The following is a 27809-nucleotide window of genomic DNA, read 5'->3' on the forward strand; positions in this document are numbered from 1 at the left end:
ACAAGGGAGTGGCCGACAAATTGTGTGGTGTGGGTTACCAGTCAGCACAAGGAAACCTCACAGGAGATCAAATGTTTAGTTGGCCTTACTTAGTCGTCATGTCAACCACATGTAGGCAGTGAAACTAAAATGCTGTGTCATTTAGGGCATAACATAGTAGCATAGCATAACACAGTACACAAGAATAAGTATACATTGTTAAGCTGTATAATGATTGTCAGGCTTCTGGATCAAGTTACGAAGTCCACTCTCAAGACACATCAACAGAGTTCAGAGTTACAGTGGCTCAGATTTTTCTTTCATTTTTTTAAATGAAAACACCCCAAAATGAATGTAAGTAAAGGGTGAGCTTTACTCAGATGGTCCTTTCTTGCCTGAGAAGCTCACTTCTGGTTGCATGTGTTAGAAAGCAAAATCCTGAGGACCTGGAAGCGCCCAGTGACCACAGTGCAATAGGGGTGCGGGAAAAACTCGATTCTTAGATGCATCGCGATGCGGACGTGAACGATTCTGAATCGATTCGCAAGTGTCAAAAATAGATTTTCTAAATATTTAATTGCAGCGTCTCTGAATGAGAGCCTTCTAGTTCACTTGCCACATCACTTCCATTTGATTTATTAATAAAATATATTTTAGATATTTAAAGCAAAGTATTTGTAATGATGCATTTACATTATGGATCATTACAAATACTTTGCCTTAAAACTACCAAGTCCTCAGACAGTAGGAAGATAGAAATCATGTATAGAGAAAAAAGATGCATCGAGATGCATCGATAATTGTTTTATAATCGCATCGCAGCCCTCTGAATCGGAATCGAATCGTGAGGTGCCTAAAGATTCCCACCCCTACAGTGCAACATTTACGAATTTGTTGCATGGAACTAAATGACTTGACAAATTATAAGTCAGGGTTTTAGAATATGTATTGCACACAGCTGAGTTTGCTAGGTTGCTTGTGTTTTGAATGAGATTTAACCTCTTTTCCTTTCTCCTTCAGCCCAGTCAGTCATGACCATCTGTGTCTCCACAGGTGGCTGTGCTTCTCATAGACACCCAGGGAGCCTTCGACAGTCAGTCCACCATCAAAGACTGCGCCACGCTCTTCGCCCTCAGCACCATGACCAGCTCAGTGCAGGTCTGCCTTTTAAACTGCTTTTAAACAGGGAATATTCTGCATTTCTCTGACTGACAGAAGGTTAAAGCTGCCATTCTTCCTTTTCCTGCTTATGTGTTGTATGTATAGGTATACAATTTGTCTCAGAATGTGCAAGAGGATGATCTTCAGCATCTTCAGGTATGACTTCACTGTGTAACTTGTTCAGGTAGTCACCTTAGTTAACGTGTAATCAAAATTGACCTTTATCTCTAAACGTCTTCTGATTTCTGATTGTCACAATGCATCAGCATGTGGAGGGGAAAAATACATCAATTAATATAATACTTCACCTCAGAGCCACTTTCTAATAGTGTTTCGCTCGATGCAAAAGGAAAATTTTATGACTTTTCATTCTCTTAAGACTTTTTAGTAATGATTATACATTATGTGGTTCAAAGTTCTGTAGTTATGAGAGAGGAACTGACATTTACCTGTTTTACCACTACAGTTTAGAGCCTATATCATGTAAAAGCAAAATGAGTTTGATGATGTATGTAAACATTATTAAAGTTTCAAAACTTAGCATTTATTTTCCAGTCTGTATATCGCTGTTGTTAGAAGAAAACCTCTCATCTCCAAAATGAGAACTTTACAGGAGAAGGAAAAAACCTACTTTACTTTTAATGTAAGTCAATGGAACCAGACATCTTTCCAGGTCTTTTTGGGTCATTTCATTTGGTCCATTCTTTATGAAAGTTACGTACAATGTTAGGAGCAACAGGCATTTTCAAATGATGCCAAAAACTGAAAAACGACAATCAAGATACGAGGTTTTCTTCCGACAGCAGCGATATGAAAACCAAGCCTCAAATGTTTTGAATTAACTGTTTATACTAACGCATTTATAAACATCCACCTATTTGGCATGCAGCAGTTTAGCCCCGCCCATTAATCCTGACGTTATAAGGAGTGTTTCAGCTTAGAGTGCTATTTGAATAGACACAATACAGGGCAGCCAGTCAGAATCAAGATCATTTGCATGTATCAAAGGCACAAATCAAACAGCCTGTTTAATTTAAAAAGAAATTTGAAAATGGTCATATAAAAATGTATTATGTCTTTTTAGTTCGTAAAACCACACACACGTTATAAGTGGACCTCAGGGGGAAAATATAAAACGCAAGAAAAATGTTTTAAGGGTTTTGTACAGGTTTTGATCATCTAAAAATAATCTGTCTGTTTAAAATCTATTGAATGTTTCATATTTGTACTTTTAAATAATCAAGGCCTTATTAACGTTTAGGATTTGCATGTTTTTCAGGAGCATAACTGTCCATCCAGACAAGCAAAATGCTGCATCAGAAACACTTAATCCTAACTTTAATCAAAAGAGAGTAGTTAGAGTTGATTAAAGTTGATGGACTTCAGCATGTCTTTCTTGCAAGTGTGTTGGCAGCACTTCTTGATTTGGCATCAACTTGCATTTGATTGCCATCTGATCAATAGTGAATAGCCCCAGCCTCCATGTCTAGGCACTTAAGTGTCAAACATGCAGTACAAGCATGTTTCATGAGGTTCTTCATATCTTGTTTTGCATGGTGTTTGCCAACATGTTTTGTGTCTTGTAGCTCTTCACAGAGTATGGAAGACTCGCCATGGAGGAAATCTACCGGAAGCCATTCCAGGTATGTTGTACTGTACAAAGTCTTAGCTTTCATTTGCATTTATGTTTTCTTGTCAGTGTGAATCTGTTGGCGTCTATACAAACCTTGTAGTACTTTGTGTATAATAAAGTGTTTCTATTTATTTTAAATCTGGCATTTTTCTGCTCTTTCTAGTCACTAATGTTTCTCATAAGAGACTGGAGTTACCCGTATGAGCATGCATATGGCCTGGAAGGAGGAAATAAGTTCCTTGAGAAAAGATTGCAGGTGAGTCTTTTGTTCTAGTAGCAACAACAAAGTGCTAAATGTGGTTAAGAGGCCACTTCTCAGTTTGTCTGAATGGAGCAATTGTTCAACATGGTTGCTGCTACATATGTGTTTCACTATGTGTGGGTTGTGTCTTTTTTTTTCCAAAATTTCTCTGCAATTTAGTGATAAGAACAATTATAACCTTTTTTCTTTACACTCCAAAATGACTAGTGAACCTAAATACATCATCTGTGTTTTTCAATGGTAATGATGAATGGTGAAATATAAAGTGTTTTTCTTTGGATACTTATTTCCCTTACAACGCCCTGCATGACCCTGTTTGCTATGTAATAAATACATTTTAGGCCAAAATCTAATCTCAATGGATCATGAAACAATGTCTCGGGCATCAGACAGCATATTTGTAACCATTTCATGTAATAAACTCCTGTGCTGTAGCCTTTAGGCAGACGTCTGGTTACTATCATCACTATTGTGATTCTGACTATTAATTTTCTCTAGAAAGGGCTCACTTCCCATTAAACCTCTAAATTACTTTATTTACATCTTAATGCATGACTTGTGCGAACATTTAGAAAATTTGGTTGGATTCCCCTTTAACCCAGTTAATGTCGTCTTAGGTGAAACAAAACCAGCATGAGGAGTTGCAGAATGTCCGGAAACACATCCACTCCTGCTTCTCCAACATCAGCTGCTTCCTGCTTCCTCACCCAGGCCTGAAAGTGGCCACCAACCCCCACTTCGATGGCAGATTGAAAGGTAAGCTTTGCCTGCCCCCTAGAGGCTGAGAGATGGTGATGCCTGTCGATAACTGGAGTTAGAGACAAATGTGAAACAAGCCTTGTCAGCATGTGTTTCGAGAGAACTTGCCACTGTCACTGACCAACCACTGTAACTATGGTGCTGTATTTATTAACGTTTTCTAGAATAAATGTGAGCTTCCTGTGACTGTATAGCATTTAAAACACAAGCAGCTTAAACTGTTAAACTTTGTTTCTGGGATAGCAATTTGAGTAGTGATTTACCTTGAATACATTGTCACTCCTACTCCACCACTTACTACAGACATTGATGGTGACTTCAAGAAGGAGCTTGTGAGTCTCATCCCATTGCTGCTGGCACCGGAGAACTTGGTGGAGAAAGAAATTGGAGGTTCCAAAGTGACATGTAGAGATCTTGTACAGTATTTCAAAGTACGTATTTAAATCTCATGGTTTATCTGTTGATTTGCCCTGAGAGATTTTAGATCTGCATGTCCTTACTCTCCTCTCTGACCACAGGCCTACATGAAAATCTATCAAGGTGAAGAGCTGCCACACCCAAAGTCCATGTTACAGGTATTTATCATGACATGGCCTACAAACCATGTGGCCTGTTTTACAACCATATTACTATGTTTGTTTATTTTTGATTGGGCTTTTTTTAATGCTTAGGCAACAGCTGAGGCCAACAACCTTGCAGCAGTTGCTGGATCGAAAGACATTTACAACAAAAGCATGGAAGAGGTAAGTGAAAAGCCTCAAGTTATCAAATTAAGGTCGTCTCCAACCACATTGGAAGCTGTTTTAATGGGTTTTTGGTACACTATCACTCAAAAGGTTGGATATACATGATCTGGGGCATTTTGATCAACAGGCTTTTCATCAAATGCTTGAAAAGTTATTACTTGAAGGTGAATTAATGTCCAAAATAAACGTTTTTAAATTATTTTCTTTTTGAAATCCCCACCAAAAAGTGGCCAACATAGGGTCAACATATAAGTCTAAAATGACAAAACATTCATCTCCAAAATGACAACTTTATAGAAGAAGGCAAAAACGATTTTTTACTTTTAGTGTAATTTAATGTAAGAAGATTTTGTCTGTTTGGAGCACTTTATTGGTCAGTTAACCATGGAGTGTGTAGACAATATAAAGCTGCACTCAAGTGATTTACAGCAGTAAAAATAGAAAAAATGGAGATGCATAGTGTTCACAGTGACAGTATAGGTAGCTTCTTATGAAGCTACATGAGAGACCGCCAAGAGTGCATAAAGATGATGGACTTCTTTTGAATCACTGTTTAGTTCTGTATGTTATTTCATAATTTGTCTTCTCTTTTATTCTAAAATGAGGAAAAATTGTATGGTATAAATATGAGAAGCCCTTCTATGAATAGATGTGTCTAATCCTTTGATGGGTAGTGTACCTCCCTCAAGTCTCTCCTCAGATGAAATTAAATTTGCAGAAAAATGCTAATGTTGTGAACAATAATTGAGCGATGCGAACTCTTCATTGTGCTACCTGAGCTTTCATTTGTTCATCGTGTTTAAATCTCTAAAACTTCGCTCTCTGGTGTCGCATGAACATTTTAAACTTTGTCTCTAACCACCTCCACACAGCCTGACGCTGCTTTATTTGATTTTACTTAACTTTTAACTTAACCTTTTATGTTTTAGCTATGTCTTAGCTATTGTTTTACTTTTTACTTTTTTACTTTTATTTCTTTTTATCATTCTTTTTATTTTTTGTTTCTTTTATTAGTATTCTTTTTTTTATTTTATTATTGCCAATTTATTGTCTTACATATTCTATTTTTTATTTCATTAGTTTGTTTTTATTTATTTTATCCTTATCTGATCTGTTACTTGATAAGTTACTATATTGTAATTTTAATTGTTTATTGATGTAACGGTTTATTGGTACCTTCTTATTATTAAATTTTACTATTATGATTATTATTTTTGATTTATTTTTTACTGTACAACTTCTCAATCCCTGATTCCTGTATCACTCGGCTGCATTGTAAATGAGAGTCTCCCTCAATGTATTCAGAGTTTAAATAAAGGTTGATTTGATTGATTTAATGTTGGCAAGTTACTAACAGTGACTGCTCGTTTGCTGTGTAGGGTTTCACATTTCAAATTACAAGCCTATGTTATGTTTTTGAGCTGTTTCACTGAAGACACCTGCTCTGTGCTGCAGGCATGTGGAGGAGACAAGCCGTACATCGCCCCTGCTGACCTGGAGCGCATCCACAAGGACCTGAAGCAAAAGTCCATACAACAGTTTCGGGCAGTTAAGAAGATGGGTGGCGAGGAGTTCTGCCGCCGCTACCAGGAGCAGCTGGAGGCGGAGCTAGACGAGGCTTACGCAAACTTCGTCAAGCACAACGACGGAAAGAACATTTTCTATGCGGCGCGGACGCCCGCCACGCTTTTCGCCGTAATGTTCGCCATGTACATAATCTCACTGGTGACGGGCTTCGTCGGCATAAACTCTGTGGCGACGCTGTGTAATCTGATAATGGGCGTAGCCTTGGTGTCACTGTGCACCTGGGCGTATGTAAAATACTCAGGGGAGTTCCGCGAGGTGGGGAGTGTCATCGACCAGGTGGCAGAAACCCTCTGGGAACAGGTACGTGTTCTAGAGCCTCCAAGTCCCTCCCTTCCTTTTTTTCCTTTTCCTTTGTGTTGTATTTTCTTCTCTCTTTTGTCCTCTCTTACCCTTTTTACTCAGGGCATGAAATAGCCTCTGTAATGTAAGACTGACTGTCCCATCTTTCCTCTCGTTTGCTATTTTTCTCTTTTCACATCTGTATTAACGCAGATTTGCCACGTAGGAGTGCTGATTTTAAAATCGGATCACTCCCCTGTTTATGATGGCATTAGTCACCGAGGCTGATCCTGCGTCAGATTTTTATTACAAAAACTCGCCCTGACTTTCCTCCATTTCCTGCCTGTCCACTTTAATAAACGTCCACCAACAAACAGCCCTCTAAAGTTGACAAATGACTTTAATATCCAGAAATAATCTTTAAAAAAAATATATTACTTTTTACTGGGATGCATACTAACTACGTTTTGTATCCAGTCGGACACAAAGCCGTCGGTCATTTCAAACATTGCAATTTGGCTGATTCTCGCCAGGAATACACTGTGGATTTTAGCCCGTTTTAAACACACACAATCACAAAAGCTTCCCCGATACAGGTAGGGACATTCAGGTCGACTAAGTGGAGGAGGGGAAAAAAAGTCAGCCTTTGCTATTCTGTGCCGACGTGACTCTGTTTGACTGAATACAATAGCGAGGTAAATGGTAATACAGTTTTGTTTTGGTTTTTTTATTTATTTATTAATTTTTTTTATTTTTTTTTGGTATTAATTTTTTGTAAAATAGAGAGACCGTATTGTCCTTCCTTGTCCATCAGCACCTGCTTTTAGCTTCAGTGCTCAGTGTTAGTTGAGCTGCTCAGTTTCTCTAAGTTCAGTACTCGGAGCGTAGTGTGTCGTGTTTAATGAAACTGTCCGTAGACCGAGCTGTTTGTAGAGGCTGCATTTCACATATAAATCTTAAGCTTTGTCTGTACATGGCGGTCTTTTCAAACCTGCAGTGAGAGTCACCAAAGAACAAGATTTCTGAAATCAAACAGTTTGTGGGGCTTCAGAGGACATTCGCCCACAGCTTAGTCAGCCAAACAAAATACTCCCAAAACGACGTAAAACCCGAAACATGAGCTCATCAGATGCTTTAGATTTGGATATGATTCCTGCTGTTGCTGTGCTACAGAGACTGTTGTTGAGAAAGGAGGAGCAAAACTGAGTTGTACTTTACTTACAGCCATATAGAAGCGCTTTTCTGCCAGCTCTTCACCACCACAGCGCTACTCGATCCAGTGTAGAACTTACGCAGCATAGCAAACTAATGCACTTCATTTAAAATCAGCTCGATTTTAATGATTTACCTTTTTAAGGTGCATTGCACTCATTTACATTAACAACTGCTTCTAAGCAGGTTACTCAGTATGGTATCAGACTCTGTATCGGCGAGTACTAAATATCTCAGTTGTTGGAAGAAAACCTCGTATCTCCAGTTTTGACGTTTTTCAGTTTTTGACATAATTTGAAAATACACGTTACCCTTTATGTTGTATGTAAATTTCATGATAAATGGACTAATAGAAAAGACCCAAAATGACCTGGAAAAAAGTCTGGTTCCATTGACTTCCATTTAAAGTAAAGTAGGTTTTTTTTCCTTCTCCTGTAAAGTTACCATTTTGGAGATACAAGGTTTGGTTCAGACAGCAGTGATATGTAATTGTACTCTGACTGGTAAGTGGTATTGATGCATCCCTAGAAACCATAGTAAACATGACCCTGCATAAGAACAGGGTTTTAACAACCACCTTGCCTGGCTGACAGTTTTTTGATTTTTAGTTTAGTTTTATTAGATAGTGTAGACTATATTCAGATTCAACTAGGCGCTCACTGCTTGTTTCTGATGGATTATATGCCTGCCATAAAAATAAAAAATCTGGATGCGTTGAGAATTGTTTTGTAATTACATCTTGCTTTCCTGAGTTGAAATGTAATCATGAGATTCCCACCCTAATAATTATGCCTAATTGGATGTGGTGCAGCACAGTGTGTGAAATGTTGAATAATCATTATGTTCATTGCTTTGTACAGTATTTTATTTATTTATTTTATGTAACCCCACTGGGGCTGTTTGGCCTGTTGCAGCTTAAATCTCAGAGAATAACTAGTAGTAACATAGTGGTATCACCCATCATAAGTTTAAAGGCTTTTCTCACCCTTTCACTTCTTTTCTCTTCCTTCCTGCTAATATCCTTATATTCTCTTCTCACTTCATGCTAAACAGAGGACTCCGAGAAAGGTGAGATGTCCTTTTGAGAACACTGCCCCCTTGTGGCTGTCTCTCGTTTTACCATTCACTCATCTGTGGCCTGCTCACTAACAGACATTCCCTGTTTTAGGTGTTTTCCAAGCTTTTCGAGGTTGCCCGGAGCAAAGTGACGTTGGGTGCCCTTCTGCCCGCCCAGCGAAAGAGACTGTCCTCAAACAACAATGTGAAGAAGAAAAACTAGCCGTGACGTTCTGTGCTCTGTTTCACAGAGCCCTTTTTAGGACTTCTCCTTCCTGCTGAGTGCACATCCTGGGCGCCCTGCTGGGTTAGGTTAAAAAGAAAAACAGAACAAACTGCTATGTATACCTGGTTCACTACATTTCTAGAATGCAGGTTGGCACTTTCATCAAGATATTTTGTTGGTCTTCGCCATATGTGTGCTGATGCGTGTTATAGGGGAAATGGAGGACAATGCAAAGTCTTAAAGTTTCACATTTTACACGCATCGTCCTTTATATGCTTCTAGTGTGCTTTTTTTCTGTTTTCGACTGTCCTGCTTTTTGTGTGTGCGATCTTTCGTCATTCCCTCGTTTTGCTTCGGCGTTTTCCATTCATTTCCATTCCTTTTTCTCGTCCTTCTCCTTCGTTTTGTTTTGTTTTGTTTTTTTTCTTTCATCTTTCATCTCTCTCCTCAGGTGTTGAAGCCTCAGAGTGATCAGTACGTGGAGGAGAGCGTTAGGCGAACTCAGTCAAAGCTTAAGTGAGCATGCCAAGTTACAGACAAACTGACATTGCAGTGGCGCTCCACGCTGCGCGATCATAGAGCCAAAGTTTACGTCATTTTTACTGCAGACTTTGTAGAGCGTACTCTCTCCTGAACACTTGAGACGCGGACATTGGTGGTGGCGGGTTTGCCGCTAGAGAAAAGCACTGGCCCTGGCTTTGTGATTTCAAGAAAAGTTACCTTAAACTTTCAAAGTTCACCGATCAGGCATAATTATGACCACCTCCTTGTTTCTACGCTCATTGTCCATTTTATCAGCTCCGCTTACTATATAGGTGCACTTTGTAGTTCTACAGTTACAGACTGTAGTCCATCTGTTTCTCTGATACTTTGTTAGCTCCCTTTTACCCTGTTCTTCAGTGGTCAGGACCACCATGGACCCTCACAGAGCAGGTACTATTTGGGTGGTGGATCATTCTCAGCACTGCAGTAACACTGACGTGGTGGTGTTGTGTTAGTGTGTGTTGTGCTGGTCTGAGTGGATCAGACACAGCAGTGCTGCTGGAGTTTTTAAACACCTCAATCTCACTGCTGGACTGAGAATAGTCCACCAACCAAAAATATCCAGCCAATAGCGTCCTGTGGGCAGCGTCCTGTGACCACTGATGAAGGACTAGAGGATGACCTACACAAACTGTGCAGCAGCAGATGAGCTATCGTCTCTGACTTCACATCTACAAGGTGGACTGACAAGGTAAGAGTGTCTAATAGAGTGGACAGTGAGTGGACACAGTGCTTAAAAACTCCAGCAGCAGAGTCCATGGGGGTCCTGACCACTGAAGAACAGGGTAAAAGAGGGCTAACAAAGTACACAGAGAAACACATGGACTACAGTCTGTAACTGTAGAACTACAAAGTGCACCTATATAGTAAGTGGAGCTGATAAAATGGACAATGAGTGTAGAAACTAGGAGGTGGTCATAATGTTACATCTGATCAGTGTGTATTACTGAAGCAAGCCCATTTTAACAGGTTACTTGTCCACTGAATAAAACAAGGCCCTTATTGTATTCACTCATGGTTATTAGGTCATACAGAGACTGTCGGCTGTTTGTCTCAAATTGGAGTTTTAAATCACACTGTTTTTTGCCCATCACACTTGGTTTGAACGTACATTTAGGAGAGAACCGCTGCGTTTTATCATGACGTGTGACGCGTCTCATGTTCCGCAGTATTATAAAGATTGTAAGTACAAATCACGGTGGAAAAGGTTGACCAATGATGGTGGTGAAGTGAAATTTCCTGGTACACAGTTTCTTCTTTAGGCCTACCCAATCACATTTGCTATCTCCCTGCTGTATAATAGAATAATTACATTTTTCCTTCTTTGATAATTCCATCCACAAGGTGACAGCCAACATATGCTATCCTGTACAGTTTAGATTTTTTTAAACTTGTCACAAATAGGGCATGTGTATGGAACATAAATGTATAATTAAATTTTCTATACCTTTTTTTTTTTCTAGCTGGAAGAACAATGGTTTTGTGGTAGGCCAATGTGCGGTTAATTTAAAGGAATGCTTTCGTGATTTGTGTAAATGTTGGAAGAATAAAATTTACTTTTTTCTTTTTTTTTAAATATATATATATAAATATACATTAAATCTGCCTTGAGCACCACAGTTCCACTCTTGCTGATGAGCATTGGAATGTTTATAATCTTTCACTTGTTTTGTTTCATTTTAAAGTTATTTTTCTTTAATTTATTTTTCAATACAAGATTAAAATGAACCACTGTATATCAAAGACTCTATCCCTTGTGTGCTGATTTGTTAATGCACTTTATTTACTTTATTTTACATATTTTAAGAGTTGAATCATTTGTGTTTATGCAAAAAAGTATTTATTTATTTATTTAGGTGATTTGCAGTATTGAAGGTCCATTTTAATCGCCAAACCAATGTACAGTTCAAATAGAACTTCATTAATCAGGCGGTCTGGAGAAAAATTTACCCATCAGTCATTCTGGTGTGTGTTCTGTTCTGTTTGTTGATGTCTTTGCTGGGAGTTCTGAAAGTTGTGGTTTTAATCAACTATTTCTTCAGAATTCCTGCATGTTTCAGTGTTTGAGATGTAAATGGAGTCATTCAGAGTGGTTTGGAGTGAAATGGTTGATTGTAGAGACTCAGATGTCTTTACAGTGGTGGTGATAAGAACCAGGGGTCACCATGTCTACAACACAAATATAGGCATATTATTCACTATCCAAAACCACCAGTGAACCTACAGGAGTCTTCAGAGTTTTATATGGGATGTTGATGGTACAATAGTGAGAGTTTTCTTCAGGCACTACTTTGCATTACCATGCCCTGTATCTCAGTCTCAGGAATCAGGCAGCGTATTCCTCACTATTTCATGATACAGCTTTCTGTGATGGCACTTTTAGAGGCATTAACCTCCAGACGTCGGGTTCCTATCACCACCACTGTGAACAATTCTGACTGCACGTTTCTCTTGAGCAAGCATTTTGCGTCAGACCACTGTGATTACTATATCTTAGTGATTTAATTATGCAGAAAATGAGAAAGATGAGAAGATCTTCCATATCCTACATTTTTCTTATATTTTAGTATTTTTTTTTTTAGCAGTCCATTTGCATCAACAATGTACATTTTATTTATTTTTTTTAATTTTTAAAAACATGATTGTTTTCCAACCGCTATTTATACCTTTTGAATTAAATAGGCTTTTAAGGCTTGTATAAGTAAATGACCTTTACCATCACAGTGCAGGGTGGTCAGTCAGAATAGCTATTATTTACATATCGCTGTTGTCGGAACAAAACCTCGTATATCCAAAATGGTAACTTTTCAGGAGAAAGAAAAAAAAACCTACTTAATTTTTAATGTAAGTAAATGGAACCAGAATTTTTTCCAAGTAATTTTTGGTCGTTTTTTTTTTTGGTCTATTTTTCATTAAATTTACACACAATCTAATGTAGGGCGACAGGCATTTTCAAATCATGTCAAAAACTGAGAAACAACAAAAATCGAGCGGCGATATGAAAATTATGATTGGCTGTTCTGTACTGTGACTGGGTGGAGCTAAACTGCTGTAGGCTGGCAGATATATGTAAATTCATGATTTTCATGACATCGCAAAAACTTTTTTTTCAAAGCAGGCTGTTTTTGGAGCTTAGTTTCTATATGAACTGGAAACTCAAAAAACTGGAAGTGCGCTTGAGAAAGATATAGAATTGGCTATTATGTTAAAACAGATCAAGTTGATACTTTATTTAACCCAATATTGAAATGTACTTCAAGTATTACAGTTAAACAAAACATAACTACCTGGGCATTAACTGTCAATCAATCTAATAAAGAATAATGTCTAATGGGATGCAAAGGCAAAGAAATTCTGTTGTACTTAAAATAGGATTCATCCCACATTGCTCAGGTATTTAGAATTACTTTTTTTGTTCCGTGTGTTCAAATGTTCAACATACTGCAATTCAGTCTGGAGAGTTTGGCACAGGAGACATGATTTTATTGGCATCTGTTTGCATATTGAGTGTATCTTTCTCCTCATTTTGCTCACAGTCTCTGTTGTCTTTCCTCCAAGTCTTCCCTTGGGTGTATGCTCACATTCTGTGTTCTGGTTAATCATGGCCACCTCTGAACAAACTCAAATAAGAGTTAGACCAGTAAACCAGCGCTAGTAAATCGAGCTCAAAAACCTTTGAGTTGAGTTGGAAATGTCAAAGCGGCTTCATTTTAGCCAATTTCAGTAAATTACGTTGGATCAACAAAATTGGCTTATTTTGAAAAAAAAACCCATTGAATTGTGTGTAAATCTTTTCTGTAATTTAGTTAAGTTTGGGTAAATAATTGTTATTTATTTGATAAATTTGATAATATACATATTTTCTAGTATAAATATTTCAGTCTTGGGCAGCACGGTGACGCAGTGGATTCGATTGCCTCACAGCGAGAAGGGCCTGGGTTCGATTCCCCAGCCGGGTGACCAGGGTCCATTCTGTGTGGAGTTTGCATGTTCTCCCCATGTCTGTGTGGGTTTCCTCCTCCCACAGTCCAAAGACATGCAGTCAGACCAATTGGACACGCTAAATTGCCCCTGGGCGTGTGTGTGAATGTGTCTGTCTGCCCTGCAATGGACTGGCGACCTGTCCAGGGTGTTTCCTGCCTCCCACCAATGTCTGCTGGGATAGGCTCCAGGGCCCCCCCACGACCCAGAAGGATAAGTGGCTTAGAAAGTGTGTATGTGTATTTCAGTCTTCACTAAGACATCTGAGTAAAGAATCATTAAACTCTGCTGTCATAACTGTTAAAATCGAGATACATACACAATATATATTAAACTGGCTGTGTTTATTCCCATATTCACCAACCTCCGCATTTAGTTGCATGAAATTATTTGTTCCCCAAGTATGAGATATTTGACGTAACAAATGTTTATTTTCAAGTATTAGTGAAAAAACATCTCAAAAACTGACCCGTTGTTTTTCAGAGATAAAATTTCAGTAACAAAAACAAAAGAACCAAAAAGGTGAGAGGTCAGTTTGTCATAAATTACAGACCAACCAGAATATATATATATATTTATATATAAATCTGTACATGGCAATGCATCTATGATGAAGCACATACATATTTATCAAAGGATCAAACATAGCACCAACACAGCTGCAGGTCAGGATCCATAGTGTTTGATTTCTAAACCTCCTCGTGTTCATTAAATAGCACCAGCATCTGTTGGGTAGGATAAGGAAAGCTGTTCACTGGTAATGAGGCACACTTGTTCTCATTTTTCTCTTTTTGTAGACTGTCAGGGCAACTGATTGGGGTTGTAATTTGACTGAACAGTACCGAGTGGCCTTGCGGTTTGTGAAAATGAGATTTATGGGTCAAAAGGTCAAACTTTTGGTACCAACCACTACAGCAATGAGCAAAGCTCTCGGTCCCGGGTTGAGCCACATATCTACCTTTTGGCAACTGACATTTTGGACATGGACATCCTAATGAGCTTGAAATGTGTTTGTTTGTTTAGCTGTGGGTAAAGGAACAAAACAAGCGCTGCTGGATTAATCTGGGACATTTCATGATGCAGGAATTTGAAGCAAAATAAATGCCAGTTCCGTCATGTGCAGGTAAGAGATGCTTTACTTCGGAAATCTATTTGAATTTTTCAGCCAATAACACAGAACTGCAACCCCACTGATCAATGAAATGAAAACGTTCACTGCAGACAAAATGGAAACAGCACAAGGAATCTAAAGGGAGGGAGAAACTACAGAAAGCAAGCAATGGACGTGGAAAAGATCTCAGCTTGGGTAAGAGCCAAACAATATGCAGAAATTGGATTTCTGTATTATTCTATCATTTTAAATCTAATGAAAGTAATTAAAGGGCAGCTCTACATTTGTTCAACATCCGTGCATAATTCAGTGATTGAGATGTAAACAGAGGCATTCAGAGTGTTTTGATGTGAAATGATTGATTGAAGAGAAACTTACTGGCTCAGATGTCTTTACAGTGGTGGTGATAGGAACCAGGGGTCATAATATCTACACACAAATATAGTTATAGTTATAATAACACAAATATAGCTATTTTATTTACTATCCAAAGCCACCAGTGATCCATAGAGTTTTTATATGTATTGTTGATGATGATAAAATGGCATTAAATTTGAAAACAAACAAAACTCTTTGGGGTCTGTTTTGCCTCACAATGCCATGCATGTACATCTCTGCCATGAAAGCTTTAAAGCTTTAGACGTCTGGTTCCTATCACCACCATTATGAACAGTTCTGACTCAGTAAGTTTGTGTTTTCACACCGAACAACTCTTGAATGGTTTTGTTTACATCTTAGCCATTTAATCATGTAGAAATTTTGAAAAATCAGTGGAATTCCCCTTCCCCTTTAAATATTTGGTTGCCTACATTGGCAATGGCAAATGTCTCTAAAAAGTCCCATTCGCAGTAAATCCTCATTTCCCGTCACTCTCTCTTCTACTCTGAGGTTGGCAATGACCAGATGTGTACTAAGATTCCCCTTCTATCTACTTCCAATGCATTCTCTTATTCCCTCCCTCTGGCCCAGTCTAATACTCTAACATGCTTCCCCTTTTTTGGTCAACCATTAATACTGCTCTTAGGAACAGGTGGTCAGATCCACATATACTGCTGTATTCTGTTCACTCTGTAAAAGGGTCAGTTACACTGAGGGGGAAAAGCCCAAAGTAAACTTGGTCCTCTGCTTAAACCTAATCAAAAGTCCAGAATCCCCACAGCCTGTAATCTGTTTGTCTTAGCCTTGTTCACTCCTTCCCCGTCCCGTCCGTCCCTGTACAGGGTGAGAGGATGACGAAGGAGCGAAAGTCCTGTTTTTATTTATTTATTTTTTTTTTGCTGTCCAGTTCTTCTGATCTCCACTAAAGGAAATTGTTAGAAATCTGGCGTTGGTGCTCAAACAGGTCCTCCACCTCTGCGCTGTAGGCATCACCTGTAGGAGCACAAGAGGAGCAGATGTGAAGACAGAGTAACTCTGAATCTAATTCTAGATCGCTGTTGTCGGAAGAAAACCTTGGATCTCCATTTTTGACGTTTTTCAGTTCATGTTACCTTTTACTCTGTCTGTTAATTTCATGATGAATGGACCAAAACAAACGGCCCAAAATGACTTGGGGAAAAAGTCTGGTTCCATTGACTTACATTAAAAGTAAAGTATGTTTTTTCCTTCTCCTGTAAAGTTACCATTTTGGATATATGAGGTTTTCTTCCAACAACAGCAATGTGTGTGTGTGTGTGTGTGTGTGTGTGTGTGTGTGTGTGTGTGTGTGTGTGTGTGAATGAATATAATAGTTCAGCAACACACAACCTCCCATCCTGCAGCTAAGTTGAAACTTCTAGAATTAGGCAAAGTTCCTCTGCCCCTGTCTATGGCCAGGAAACAGAATGTTTTATTTACTGTTACTATTAAAGGGTTGGGCTTGTATGGGGCCTTTAAAAGCCATTAGAGTGATATAATAAATAACCACGATTTTTAACTAGAAAATATCATGCTAATTACTTTCAGATACCATCTAGTCCTACAGTGTGGTGCAAGCTAGCAAAGCTGCTGTAGCTCAGTCAGACATGGTTCATGAGGACCCTGGCCTCTTCCTATTTTCCCCATCATCAGCCCACAAGTGAGTCCTCAGTGAATGGGAGTAAATGGAGCTAAATGGCTAAAAATGCTAAAAAAGCAAAGAAAACTCACCTGTATGTTTCCTTTTGTCTACGGCAAACGGGTTTAGTGCAGTACAGTTCTAACATTACTGCTAGTGAGTGCTGACTGGTTGGCGGGCGGAGCAGCTCATTGGCTGTTCGCGCTCACTGATGCGCTCACTGAGACGTTTTAAACTCGAGTTAAAAGCTCTTAAATATATAACAGCAGTGTTAAAATGTTTTATGCTGTTCTATGTTCAGGAAATGAATGTTTTCTTTAATAAGTAATAAGCATTTATAAACTATGATTTTGCTCAAATGCTCCGCCTTAACTCCCATTTTGAACTCGCTCAGGAGCGCCCTCTAGCGTTTCAGAAACCTGGAAGACATTACAGAGTGGTAATTCTCCTCTCTGACTCAGTTTCTCAGCGTTTCTGGGACGTCAGTGTGTTGTTTTGAATGAAACAGCGTTATTGAAATGTGTCCATTGACAGGGCTGTCTGTGGGAGTCATGTCAGACAGAGCGCTATGGGCGATTCGAATGTGCCGTGTGAGCTGTCACCAAAGAACAATGCTGCACTGGCTTACAAGGTCCATACTGCTGCTCATAAAATTTTTTTAGCAAGTTATTAGCGCCCCCTGCTGCCCACATTATGTTTGGTCTTTGTTCAAAATAACTACGTTGCTGGATTTATTGGAATGTAGCACTTTAAGTGACATCATCAGTGCTTTATTGGCAGGACTTATAAATGTGTAACGCTGGCAGCGGTACTGTACCAGAGGGGGCGCCAAAGAGCAACGAAGCTTGTGTAACCAAAGCCGACCCTTTCAGCAACCTCACTGCTGGGCTTTAGTTACATTTAAACATTTGTGTGTCTCTTTGGTCGCTTGTTCAGTCATCTTGCCAGTTTTTCTTTTTTTCTCATATCACTCTGTTTGGAGTCTCTGAAAAACCTCTGTTTGGAGGGCCATGTAGCCCGGACACTTCACCCCACCCCTCTATCTCAACAAGAATTGGGACACCCTACCCCTAGACGTGAACACGCAAAACAGAGGGCTAAGGGCTGAGTGGTAGGGGCGAGGGGTGAAAAACTCCTCCTCCTGTAACTCGCTATTACTGTTGCTTATTAGTGAATTCACTCATTCACTCACAGTAGTTTTGTCAGCTGTTGTGTGAAATTAGTCCTTTAATTGAAGAAAATGATTTAATCGGCCACTTACCTACGTGACATCCGTACAGATAGACTCTCCCTCCGTCATACTTGCATCTGCATCGCATTACATTGTTCTCGAAGTCTGACTCGGCCATGTCCAGCGAGGGGTTAACTTCAACCTACAGAAACCAAAGAACAAGTACTGACCACAACATCTCAGAGGGAAAACCTTCATCATCATATACCCCTCCAGACTACAAAGACGCCTCACTCCATTTAGCGTGAACTGTGCTGAAAGAGGGCCACGTTAGAGTGGTGCGTTTGTACTGTGAGCCTATCATTAAGAAGCCTTTCCATCTTCTCCTTCTTCCCATATACAGTACGTTTCTGAAGGAGAAAGCAAGCCAAAATGACTGTTCCATCTTTTCAGCATGCAATTTTAACAGGTTCTATTTAATAACACATTGACTCTTGTTTTTTCCATGTGGAGAGGACCACTCGTATCCACATAAAAAAACAACCAAATTACAAAGTACAAATAGTTTGATGAACATCTTTCATTATATTTTCAGGCTAATTTGAACCATTGTCGGGACCAAGAGCTATTTGCTTCCTTGCCCAAAGCCCTGACATATGATAGTTTTTAAAATCGAAACTATTCTGTGCTGTGGTTTTGTTCTAATTATTGTCTTAATCACTTACAAAAATAAACAAAAATAAAAAGGGTATTCAATCAAAAATAAAAGAAAGTAGAATAAAAGACTTCAGCTGCTGAGTTTTTGTGGAAGGGAGAAAAAGGCTTCTTCTTTGTTTCAGCATCAGATGGCACAGGGTCTCGAGAGACCCCAACTGCGCAAATACAGTGTTCCAAACAACAGTTTATAAACCATTTATCTGGGGTAGTTTGATATCCCCCCACCTTACTTCTCAAATTTTGATATTAGCTCATTCTCTAATAGCTGCATCTCTTCGTCCATCAATTTGGCCATCGCGTGATGAGCTCACTCCGAAAAACTGGCTTCAACAGGTTTTTACCAGCCTGCTCTACCTTTCAAGGTCAACTTGCCCCTCTCTACACTGGGTCAGTAGGCACACACAGGCCTGTCTGTGAACCCAGGGGCTTTCCAGTGTCTAGACTCTCCTATGCAGACAGACTAAGGCCGACCCTTTGTGAGAGAATTAATATTCTCTGTTAGGCAATACTTCCTATTTGGTTAATGATTACAACATCTAATCTGTTTCATTACTGATTAAGGGAATATTTATTCAAAATCTCCATCACCATTGTTTTAAATTATTGCAGGTTTATTACACTTATAATGTCGGTGACTATTTAACTCTGATTCTGCAGCAAAGTCACAGCTTCATCTGTTCTTAATGATTCCCAGGTAATAAAATGAGGGCAAACAAGTATTCATACTCTTGGCTTTTTGTTATTTAATATGCTTTGAGTCTGTTTATCCACTACAGATTTACCCAAATAATGTCTTTTGACTCTGTGCTTATACATATGAGCAAAAAGTTTGTATTCATAGCTTTGAGACTTGAGACAGTATGAAGTAATTTAGCTTTTTGCCGCACTGTGGTTCAGATTTGGCCCTTTCATCTTTGTAGACCATCTACAAACCCCTAAAGTTGACGAGGGTCACTCTGATGGCCTCCCAAGTTAAAAATCCTCCATAAATTTTCAGTGGGATTCAAGTTGGGAGATTGGTAGATCAGTGGTTCCCAACCTGGTCCTCAAAGCCCCCTGGATGGTCCACGTTTTTGCTCCAACCTGACTCACAATACATAAGGATAAAGGAAAAATGTGGACTAAAAGACCAGGTTAGGAACCACTTGGTTATTCCATACAAGCCTCTTCACCTTTTTTAGAAACCAGTCTTGAGTTATTTTGGCTCCATGTCTGTGGTCATTTTTCTCTTTGAACTATCCATTGTCTCCCTACATTCAGTTTCTTGGCTGATGAAATTAAATTGTCCTTAAATATCTCTCAGTACATCGCTCCGTTCATGTTCCCTTCAATGTTGTCTAATGCTCCAGTGCAGTTCGCAGAGAAGCAGCCCTATATTATGATGCTCCCACCTCCATGCTTCACTGTAGGTGTTGGGATCATACATGCAACTCTACTTTCTTCAAACAGGAAGGTTTGCTCCCTCTTACTCTGAGGTCAACTTTTTTTCAAGTGGCTGTTGGTGTCTCTCTTACCTTCCTTATCATTAGTCTGAGAGAAATGTTGCATAGCACACCTGTTCAGGGACGACTGTGGCTCCATGAACTTTCCAATTGCTGACTAACTGACCAGTTGTATTGACAGCGATGTTTAAGGTCTTCTTTAGGGCTCTGAGAACTTTACGAAGCTCCTCCAGCTTCACCATAACAGTTTCTTGTTACGTGAAATCTTCACAAACCAGGCATAACATTATGGCCACCTCCTTGTTTCTACGCTCATTGTCCATTTTATCAGCTCCTCTTACTATATAGGTGCACTTTGTAGTTCTACAGTTACAGACTGTAGTCCATCTGTTTCTTTTTCGTTACCCTGTTCTTCAGTGGTCAGGACCCCCATGGACCCTCACAGAGCAGGTACTATTTGGGTGGTGGATCATTCTCAGCACTGCAGTAATGCTGACGTGGTGGTGGTGTGTTAGTGTGTGTTGTGCTGGTCTGAGTGGATCAGACACAGCAGCGCTGCTGGAGTTTTTAAACACCTCAGTGTCACTGCTGGACTGAGAATAGTCCACCAACCAAAAATATCCAGCCAACAGCGTCCTGTGGGCAGCGTCCTGTGACCACTGATGAAGAACAAGAGGATGACCAACACAAACTGTGCAGCAGCAGATGAGCTATCATCTCTGACTTTACATCTACAAGGTGGACTGACAAGGTAGGAGTGTCTAAGAGAGTGGACAGTGAGTGGACACAGTGTTTAAAAGTTCTGCAGCACTGCTGTGTCTGATCCACTCAGACCAGCACAACACACGCTAACACACCACCACCACACCAGTGTTACGCAGTGCTGAGAATGATCCACCACCCAAATAGTACCTGCTCTGTGAGGGTCCATGGGGGTCCTGACCACTGAAGAACAGGGTAACGAAAAAGAAACAGATGGACTACAGTCTGTAACTGTAGAACTACAAAGTGCACCTATATAGTAAGTGGAGCTGATAAAATGGACAATGAGCGTAGAAACAAGGAGGTGGTCATAATGTTATGCCTGATCGGTGTAAATATTTTTAATACAGTGAATGAATACTTTTTTCCCCCTAGTTGTTTAGTTTTTTTATCTTTGTTTATGCTTATGAATGCTGAGTTTTTTGTTCATATTTCATCCCCTTGGAATTATAAGGTTCTGTCTGTGTTGTGAGCAGTTCTGAGATATTGAGCTTCAAAGATTTTGCATTCCAAATAGCAAAACTGGAACACGTCGCTTTCGTAACATACAAATGACAGACACCCTAAATATATTCTAAATGTACAAATCAAAATCCTGTGAAATGTGTAAGTGAGTTTTTTTGGAGCAGGTCAAATGCAGAAAGAACCTTCTAATCCTAAGAACCCACTTTCTGCTTGGAGTTATAAGGTTCTATCTGACAAAACATGAAAAGAAGCAATGATTTTCAGGGAGCACAAACAGTTTACTTGTAATTTGTTTTAAAACATAAAATGAGTGTAACAGAGTGTCTACATGTATAAGAAAGTTACATTTAAAGCTTTCTATGACATTTATGGCCTTTATTTTCATGATTTATTTATTGTTTATAACATTTATTTCTTGTTTTAGGACAAATGATCTATTTATTATTCAAAAAAAGCTTTGCAGATTAAGTATGAAGGTCAGTGCTAAATGTTTTGTCCAGTGCAGAGGTCAGTTTTAGGTAGGAACCATTAGTTTAACTTTCCTTTAGTCAGACAGAAACCAGCTACTGTAATAAACTGTCCCAGTGAGTCAGCGGAGCAGGTCAGTCTAAAGGCAGTGTGAGGTTTTGTTTGAGACTCTAATGCACCAGAATGTCTTATTTTGGGAGAAAGAAGGAAGGAATCCAAAAGATGGAGGAATTAATGAAATGAATGTTTATGTTGTATTTAAGGCCTCATCAATTCAAATGTTTACTGTTTAATTACCTTTAAGGCTTAATATTTATAATATGTATAATATTTCAGACAATAAGACTTTTTAAAGAACTTAAAGAAGACAGGCAGAGTTTCTGCAACATGTTCTCATGTTTCATACAGTTTTATAGACTTTTCCTGCAGTCACTGAGCAGTGCAGCGACATGACAATGAAGAACCTGATTGGTCCTCTTGTGTGTATTTAAAGTTCTGATTGGCTCACAGACAGAACCTTATAGAATTATGGGTGACACTTTATTTTGAGTATCCTTTTAGATGAAACAAACACTCAGCAGACTCTCAGTAACATGTCAAAAACATATGAGGGTTAGGATTAGGGTTAGGATTAGGACTAGGGTTAGGGTTAGGATTAGGTTTTGGGTTGAGGTTAAGGTTATGGTTAGGATTAGTGCCAGGGTGAGGGTTAGGATTAGGTTTTGGGTTGAGGTTAAAGTTAGGGTTAGGATTAGTGCCAGGGTTAGGATTAGGGTTAGGATTAGGACCAGGGTGAGGGTTAGGATTAGGTTTTGGGTTGAGGTTCAGGTTAGGGTTAGGATTACTGCCAGGGTGAGGGTTAGGATTAGGTTTTGGGTTGAGGTTAAGGTTAGAGTTAGGATTAGTGCCAGGGTGAGGGTTAGGTGTTGGGTAAGGTTGGTAAGGTTAGGTTCTGCGTAATGGACGTAACATATTAACAAAACATCTACTTAATGTAAGTAATGTATCAACAGAACATCTACAAGATATTTACTTCAGTGTATTCAGAGGCTTCACTACAGCTACTTCACTGATATGTTGTTGATGTGTTACTGATACTCTGTTAAGAGTTTATTAATCATCTACGAAGGATCACTGCAAAATAAAGTGTTACCGAATTATGTTAGACTTTGCCTTTGGAGATAGAACCTTTTTTGTTTTCTAGATAAAGAGTCCAAAAATGCTCACAACCTAAAAAACCACCTCACATAATGTTGTCACAGAATAAGAATATGTAAATAACTCAATTTTGATAGATAGAACCTTATCATTTCAAAGGACTGATTTATAAGTACAGAGTCAAAACACTATGTTTGTTAATCTGGATTGGATCTATGCTTGGGAAGTATATTAAATAACAAAAACCAAAGTGTCTGAAAACTTGTTTCCCTTCACCGTCTTCTTCCTCTGATGTCTGATCTGTCTAATCAGAGTTAGAGTGGCGGTAGATTGCAGAGCTGATTCCTAAATGACTGTGCAATCATGGAGGCTCAGCTAGAGGTAGTCATGAGTAATGCTCTTAAATGTATGCTTTCTAAAACAGGCACACCACAGCTTGGGCCACTTTTCAGGGAGAACGCCCAGCGCTCTCACTAACTCACTTTATAGTAGGGTTTCTTGGCAACCTAAAGCAAAGCGCCAGCGTATCCTAAGACACATCTGAGTAAGCAGTCTTTGATCTCCACTGTAAACTTTATCATACAGATGGTATTGCCATTGTCCCGCTGAGTTTTAATGCTATGTTTGCCACCGTCCTGCTATACTGGGAAAACATAGGCAGAGAATATAGTGACTCAGTGGAGGGGCGAAATGGAAAAACGTCCATTTTTATCTCATCTGCGTTCAAAAAAGAAGCGCTGATGGGTTTTTTTGCCACCGCATAAAACTGCATCACCTTCATTTGTCCCATTACATTCTCCTCCTTTACAAGGATTTCCATCGTGTTTTATTGTAGTGGTTGGGTTTATGGGTTTCGATTGAACGTGGTGATGAGAATAGACCCCTGTTAAAAACACTCCTTTAGGTTCACAGGAGCAGACAAGGTGCAGCGCTTTCACACAGCAGTAAAAGCGCTGACTCATGCCCTTTTTCACCGCCAGCCGTTTCTCTCAACCATTACAATAATAGCAGGGCTAGAGAGCCTTAAACTGGGGCTGAATCCCTCCATTTTTAACACAGCACTCCAACACGTGGAGGCACGCACGCCACACCACAGCGAACTACAGTCCCTATCTGCGCTCCATCGCTGGCCAGGCATTACGCTCCCACTGCCAGCGGGATGTTCTTCCAAGAAAACGAGGAGAAAAGAGCGTTTTAGAACAATTAAACCAAAAAATGGTGCGTGACTTTCAGAGCGGTTATAACAAAGCTTCTGTACAGTACTCTGCTAATTTTAAAACATCTTTATTTTCTCTGGTAACAAGGTTATTTCGCTTAATTGAGATTGGCGAAAAGCTTTGCATGCTGATTCATTTTTGCCCTCCTTTGAGGTTTAAAAGTGGAGCGTCACATGACCGAAGTGTGGAAGGACTCTGAAAGGGCCTACTGCCATAATGGGAGAGGACCGTAGGAACCAGAGTGGCAAAAGTAATGTAATTATGATAAACATGACAGACTGACGACCTATAATTTATGTTACAAATTAAAATGCAGTACACTGCCCGTCAGACTGTCCAGTTTGGACACTTCCTTCTGTTTAAATGCTTGATTTTCACTTTTGCCTTCCAGTTAAAGGCAAATTCCACTGATTTGTAAAAATGTCCGCATAATTAAATGGTTAAAATGTAAACAAAGTCATTCAGAGTGGTTTGGTGTGAAATGCTCCATCCTAGAGAAACTCACCGAGTCAGAACTGTTCACAGTGGTGGTAAAAGGAACCAGACGTCTGAACAGTTTAATGCCTCTAAAAGTTTCCTCACAAAAGGTTATTATGTAAAAAGGTTATGAATGTAAAAAGGTTATTATGTAAAAAGGTTATGAATATGCTGCCTGATGCCTGATATGTTGCTTTACAGTGGTTTAGAGATGATTTTCAGCCTAAAGCTTTTTTTAAATATATACAGAATGTATATGCAGAGTGTTGTGAGTAAAAATAGTCCACATAGGTTTTTTTTATCTTTCAGATTTACCATTATTTTACCAGTATTAAAATTATATATAAAACCCAAGACAAGTGTAGGTCCACTGGTTGTTTTGCCTAGTAAATAAAAAGGATGGATCTGATAGGATCCCTAGGCCGGATTACAGGAACTTCCTATCTTTTTGTCTTAAGTGAAGATCTGACAGGTCAATATAAGATTTTTCACAAATTCATATTACAGAAGCAAATCTTATCTTAATTCATGAATCTCATCTTACAGCGTCTTATCTAAAGTTAGGAAATCTTAACTTATGCAATCGAGTCAACAATCAATTGTCATGTCTGTTACCTAGTAACCAACCATATGCGCACAGCTGAAATGTAAACACATAATTAATCAAGTTAGTTAACCGGACAGCTACCATTACTGATGTAAAAAAGATCAAACAGAGCTAAAGTGTGATAAACTGTAAGTTAAGAATACTGTGAGAGTGCCCCCTGCTGTTTATCAGAGTATCGCCGCTCCACAGTTTCAGTTTCAGTTTCAGTTTCCGCTTTAGCCGAGCGCGCTAACGTTATTCCTCCTAATAAACAGACACACGTTCAGCTCTGTCTCCTCATTATTCACCACCATCACTGTAATATTTCATCATCAACGTTAACAAACAAAGGTAATAAGAGGAGATGGCGAGATTAAGTCTGCAGAGTCTGGGCTTTTAAAACACTCCAGCACCATTTTCAGTGTGGATAAAAGGAACATCACTAATGCTAGTTATAGTGAACTGTGCTGTCTGTCACTGCATAAAACAATAAAAACAGACGGTTAAACTGAAGTTAAGACGCCTCTGGGGTTAAAGTGCCTTAAAGTTAGGACAGAATTTAGGAGATTTAGTCTAGTTAGGATGTTTTTTCTAATACTGTTTTCTTATCTGGAGTTAATGAGTTAAAAAGTCTTCTTTAAATAATCAGCCTGGACCACCGATGTCTTTGAAGCTTTTATTCTTGCAGCAAGGGAGCAGTTACACACAGAGTCAAGTCTAGAATGTAATGCTCTCAGTGCTTTGGGTCGTGCCCTGTCTTATACCTTTGGAAATGTACGTTTTACTCTTACTTCAGCTGAACTATTCTTTAACTTCTTGTTTATCTATTTCCCGTTACATCCCTTTTCTTCGAGTTCACCCAAAGGTCAAGTTCTCCTTTCTGTGTACTGTTGTTTTCACTTCTTACTGATAAGAGAGCCCTTCATCTGACCCCAGAGTGTACGCAGTGCACTCTGTCTGAACTCTTCTGCCTGCAGAGTTCTTGACTTAAGCATAACCATATATGGTGATTCAAGCATTAACATAGAGTACAATACTGATTTTTTCTGACAATTATGAACTTAAGAACTGTTATTCTGTTATAGTTTCTGTCCTAAATTCAGTCCTAACTAAAGTTGTCATGGTGACTAAACAGATAAGATTTCAGACTTAAGAAATTTCTGTAATATGGCCCCTGGTTCCTATCACCAGTCCTGTAAATAAGAGAAAGTTTCACTATAAAGCACAAATCAAAAGACATCTCAGTGACTGAATTATGCAGAAAAATCTGTGGAATTTCTCTTTGAATAATAAAAATATAAAATAAAGTTACCATTGTGCTAATCTTTTTGGGTATATTTATCTTCAAAACTCAGCCTCATGTTCATAAAATTGTCTTCTTCGGTATGAAGAGCAGGTTTAAAATGACGATTTGACTCTTTTCTTTTCCAAATTATTGTTAAAGGAAATTATGAATTGAAATTATACTCGTTTGTATTAAACGTGTTTGTAAAGCTTTTGATGTGAAGTGTATATGAAGCAAAGAAGCTAGAATTTCCCACCATTCCTACCATATGTTTCTCTGTGCTTCTGCAGACTGGGGTCAGGTGTGCGTTCTCACCTGGAAGATGTAATCTCCTGGCTTGACATCGGTCACGTCGACCCACTGGCAGTCAATGTCGTGGCGGTAGGTATCCCAGCAGCCTACAGAAATGCCCTGATCCCCCATGTTATAACAGGCATAACGCTTCGACAGGCCTGTAGCCAAGGAAACAAGAACGTGTTTGGTGTTTCTTGTGACCACATCATATGGCTCTGGCGTAACCTCAAGTCATTTTCCTTTAATTTCTTTAACTGTAAAAGCCCAGAGCTAATGAATTTTCCTCACGCGCGGTTAGTTTCAGTTCACGTTTTTAAACTCGCTGAACTTCACATATCAAGTATTTAAATTAAAGGCTGGCAGTTACTGGAGTTTCAGAAAGAACCAGAATTTACTTACAAAGCAAAGCCTGTACAAATCAGAGCACAAAGCACAAACATTTTAATGGAAAATAACACATACAGAACTGTACCAAAGTCAGAGACCACCCTTCATTTCATTAAATGCAAGTTATATATAAAAGTACACAGAAGCCTCAACAACTAAATATATAATTTTTTCAGTGGTCAGTGAGTCACTCTTTACCTTTATTACAGCTTCCATTCTTTTCAGGAGTCTCACTTTCAGTTTCTCAAAGAAATTAGACGCTGGTTGATCATTTTCTGACGTAACCAAACCCATTCAGTGATGTTGAGCTCTGGACTCTGGGGTGGTCAGTCCATTGTTCAGCTTCTTTGTTTGGTGTGTCCGTCTCCTTTTCTCAGTGAGGTTCTTCTTGAGCAACTACACATCCTTTCAGACCCACAGCGTCTTCTCACAGTGGAAGGATGGACAGAAACACCTGTGGATGTTTTCAGATCTGAAGCAGCTTGATTTTCTCCTCTCTCTCAAAGATGAAAGCTTTAAGTGCTGTTTATCTGATGGGGGCAGTTTTGGTGTCTACCAGCTCTTCCAGGTGGTTGTTAGGAGTCTCTGTAGCTTTTAATCACTATTTGAACGTCTTTTTTGTAAACTTTCGTTTTTTTCCTTTTGGCTTTCTCCTTCCTTATGCAAGTGGATTATCTTATATCTAATCTCCTCAGAAATATCTTCTTTAGTCCTTGTAGATGCACGTGAGAAAGAAATTTGCGACGCAGCTGAGGGTGAGTTTGGAAGGATGGAAAAGTTAAAGTGGCAATAGGTGCACAATAGTAAAGA

At 39.1% G+C, this 27809-nt stretch overlaps 2 protein-coding genes across 6 annotated transcripts in view; one reads left to right on the top strand and one right to left on the bottom strand.

Annotated features, from left to right (window-relative positions):
• The window catches only part of zgc:158270 (uncharacterized protein LOC791213 homolog), a 30565-nt gene extending 20846 nt beyond the window's left edge, over positions 1 to 9719 (top strand). For 4 of the 5 annotated variants that reach the window (XM_036584436.1, XM_036584439.1, XM_036584438.1 and 1 more), the window contains exons 4-14: positions 1033 to 1137; positions 1246 to 1296; positions 2727 to 2783; positions 2937 to 3029; positions 3653 to 3791; positions 4098 to 4225; positions 4313 to 4369; positions 4466 to 4537; positions 5996 to 6427; positions 8672 to 8686; positions 8787 to 9719. In XM_036584436.1, coding sequence (XP_036440329.1) covers positions 1033 to 1137; positions 1246 to 1296; positions 2727 to 2783; positions 2937 to 3029; positions 3653 to 3791; positions 4098 to 4225; positions 4313 to 4369; positions 4466 to 4537; positions 5996 to 6427; positions 8672 to 8686; positions 8787 to 8897 — 1260 coding nt within the window. In that variant the 3' untranslated portion in view covers positions 8898 to 9719. The remainder of the gene's footprint in view (positions 1 to 1032; positions 1138 to 1245; positions 1297 to 2726; positions 2784 to 2936; positions 3030 to 3652; positions 3792 to 4097; positions 4226 to 4312; positions 4370 to 4465; positions 4538 to 5995; positions 6428 to 8671; positions 8687 to 8786) is intronic. The other variant, XM_036584437.1, reaches the window with a different exon arrangement.
• A 6049-nt stretch (positions 9720 to 15768) lies between these two features.
• LOC118817613 (lysyl oxidase homolog 4) overlaps positions 15769 to 27809 on the bottom strand; it is a 61205-nt gene continuing 49164 nt past the window's right edge. The window contains exons 13-15 of the mRNA XM_036584441.1: positions 26634 to 26770; positions 17832 to 17943; positions 15769 to 15906 (exon numbers count right to left, since the gene is read on the bottom strand). Of these exons, the coding sequence (XP_036440334.1) occupies positions 15836 to 15906; positions 17832 to 17943; positions 26634 to 26770 (320 nt within the window). The 3' untranslated portion in view covers positions 15769 to 15835. The remainder of the gene's footprint in view (positions 15907 to 17831; positions 17944 to 26633; positions 26771 to 27809) is intronic.

Source organism: Colossoma macropomum, unplaced genomic scaffold, assembly GCF_904425465.1.
Source record: "Colossoma macropomum unplaced genomic scaffold, Colossoma_macropomum, whole genome shotgun sequence".
NCBI lineage: Eukaryota > Metazoa > Chordata > Actinopteri > Characiformes > Serrasalmidae > Colossoma > Colossoma macropomum.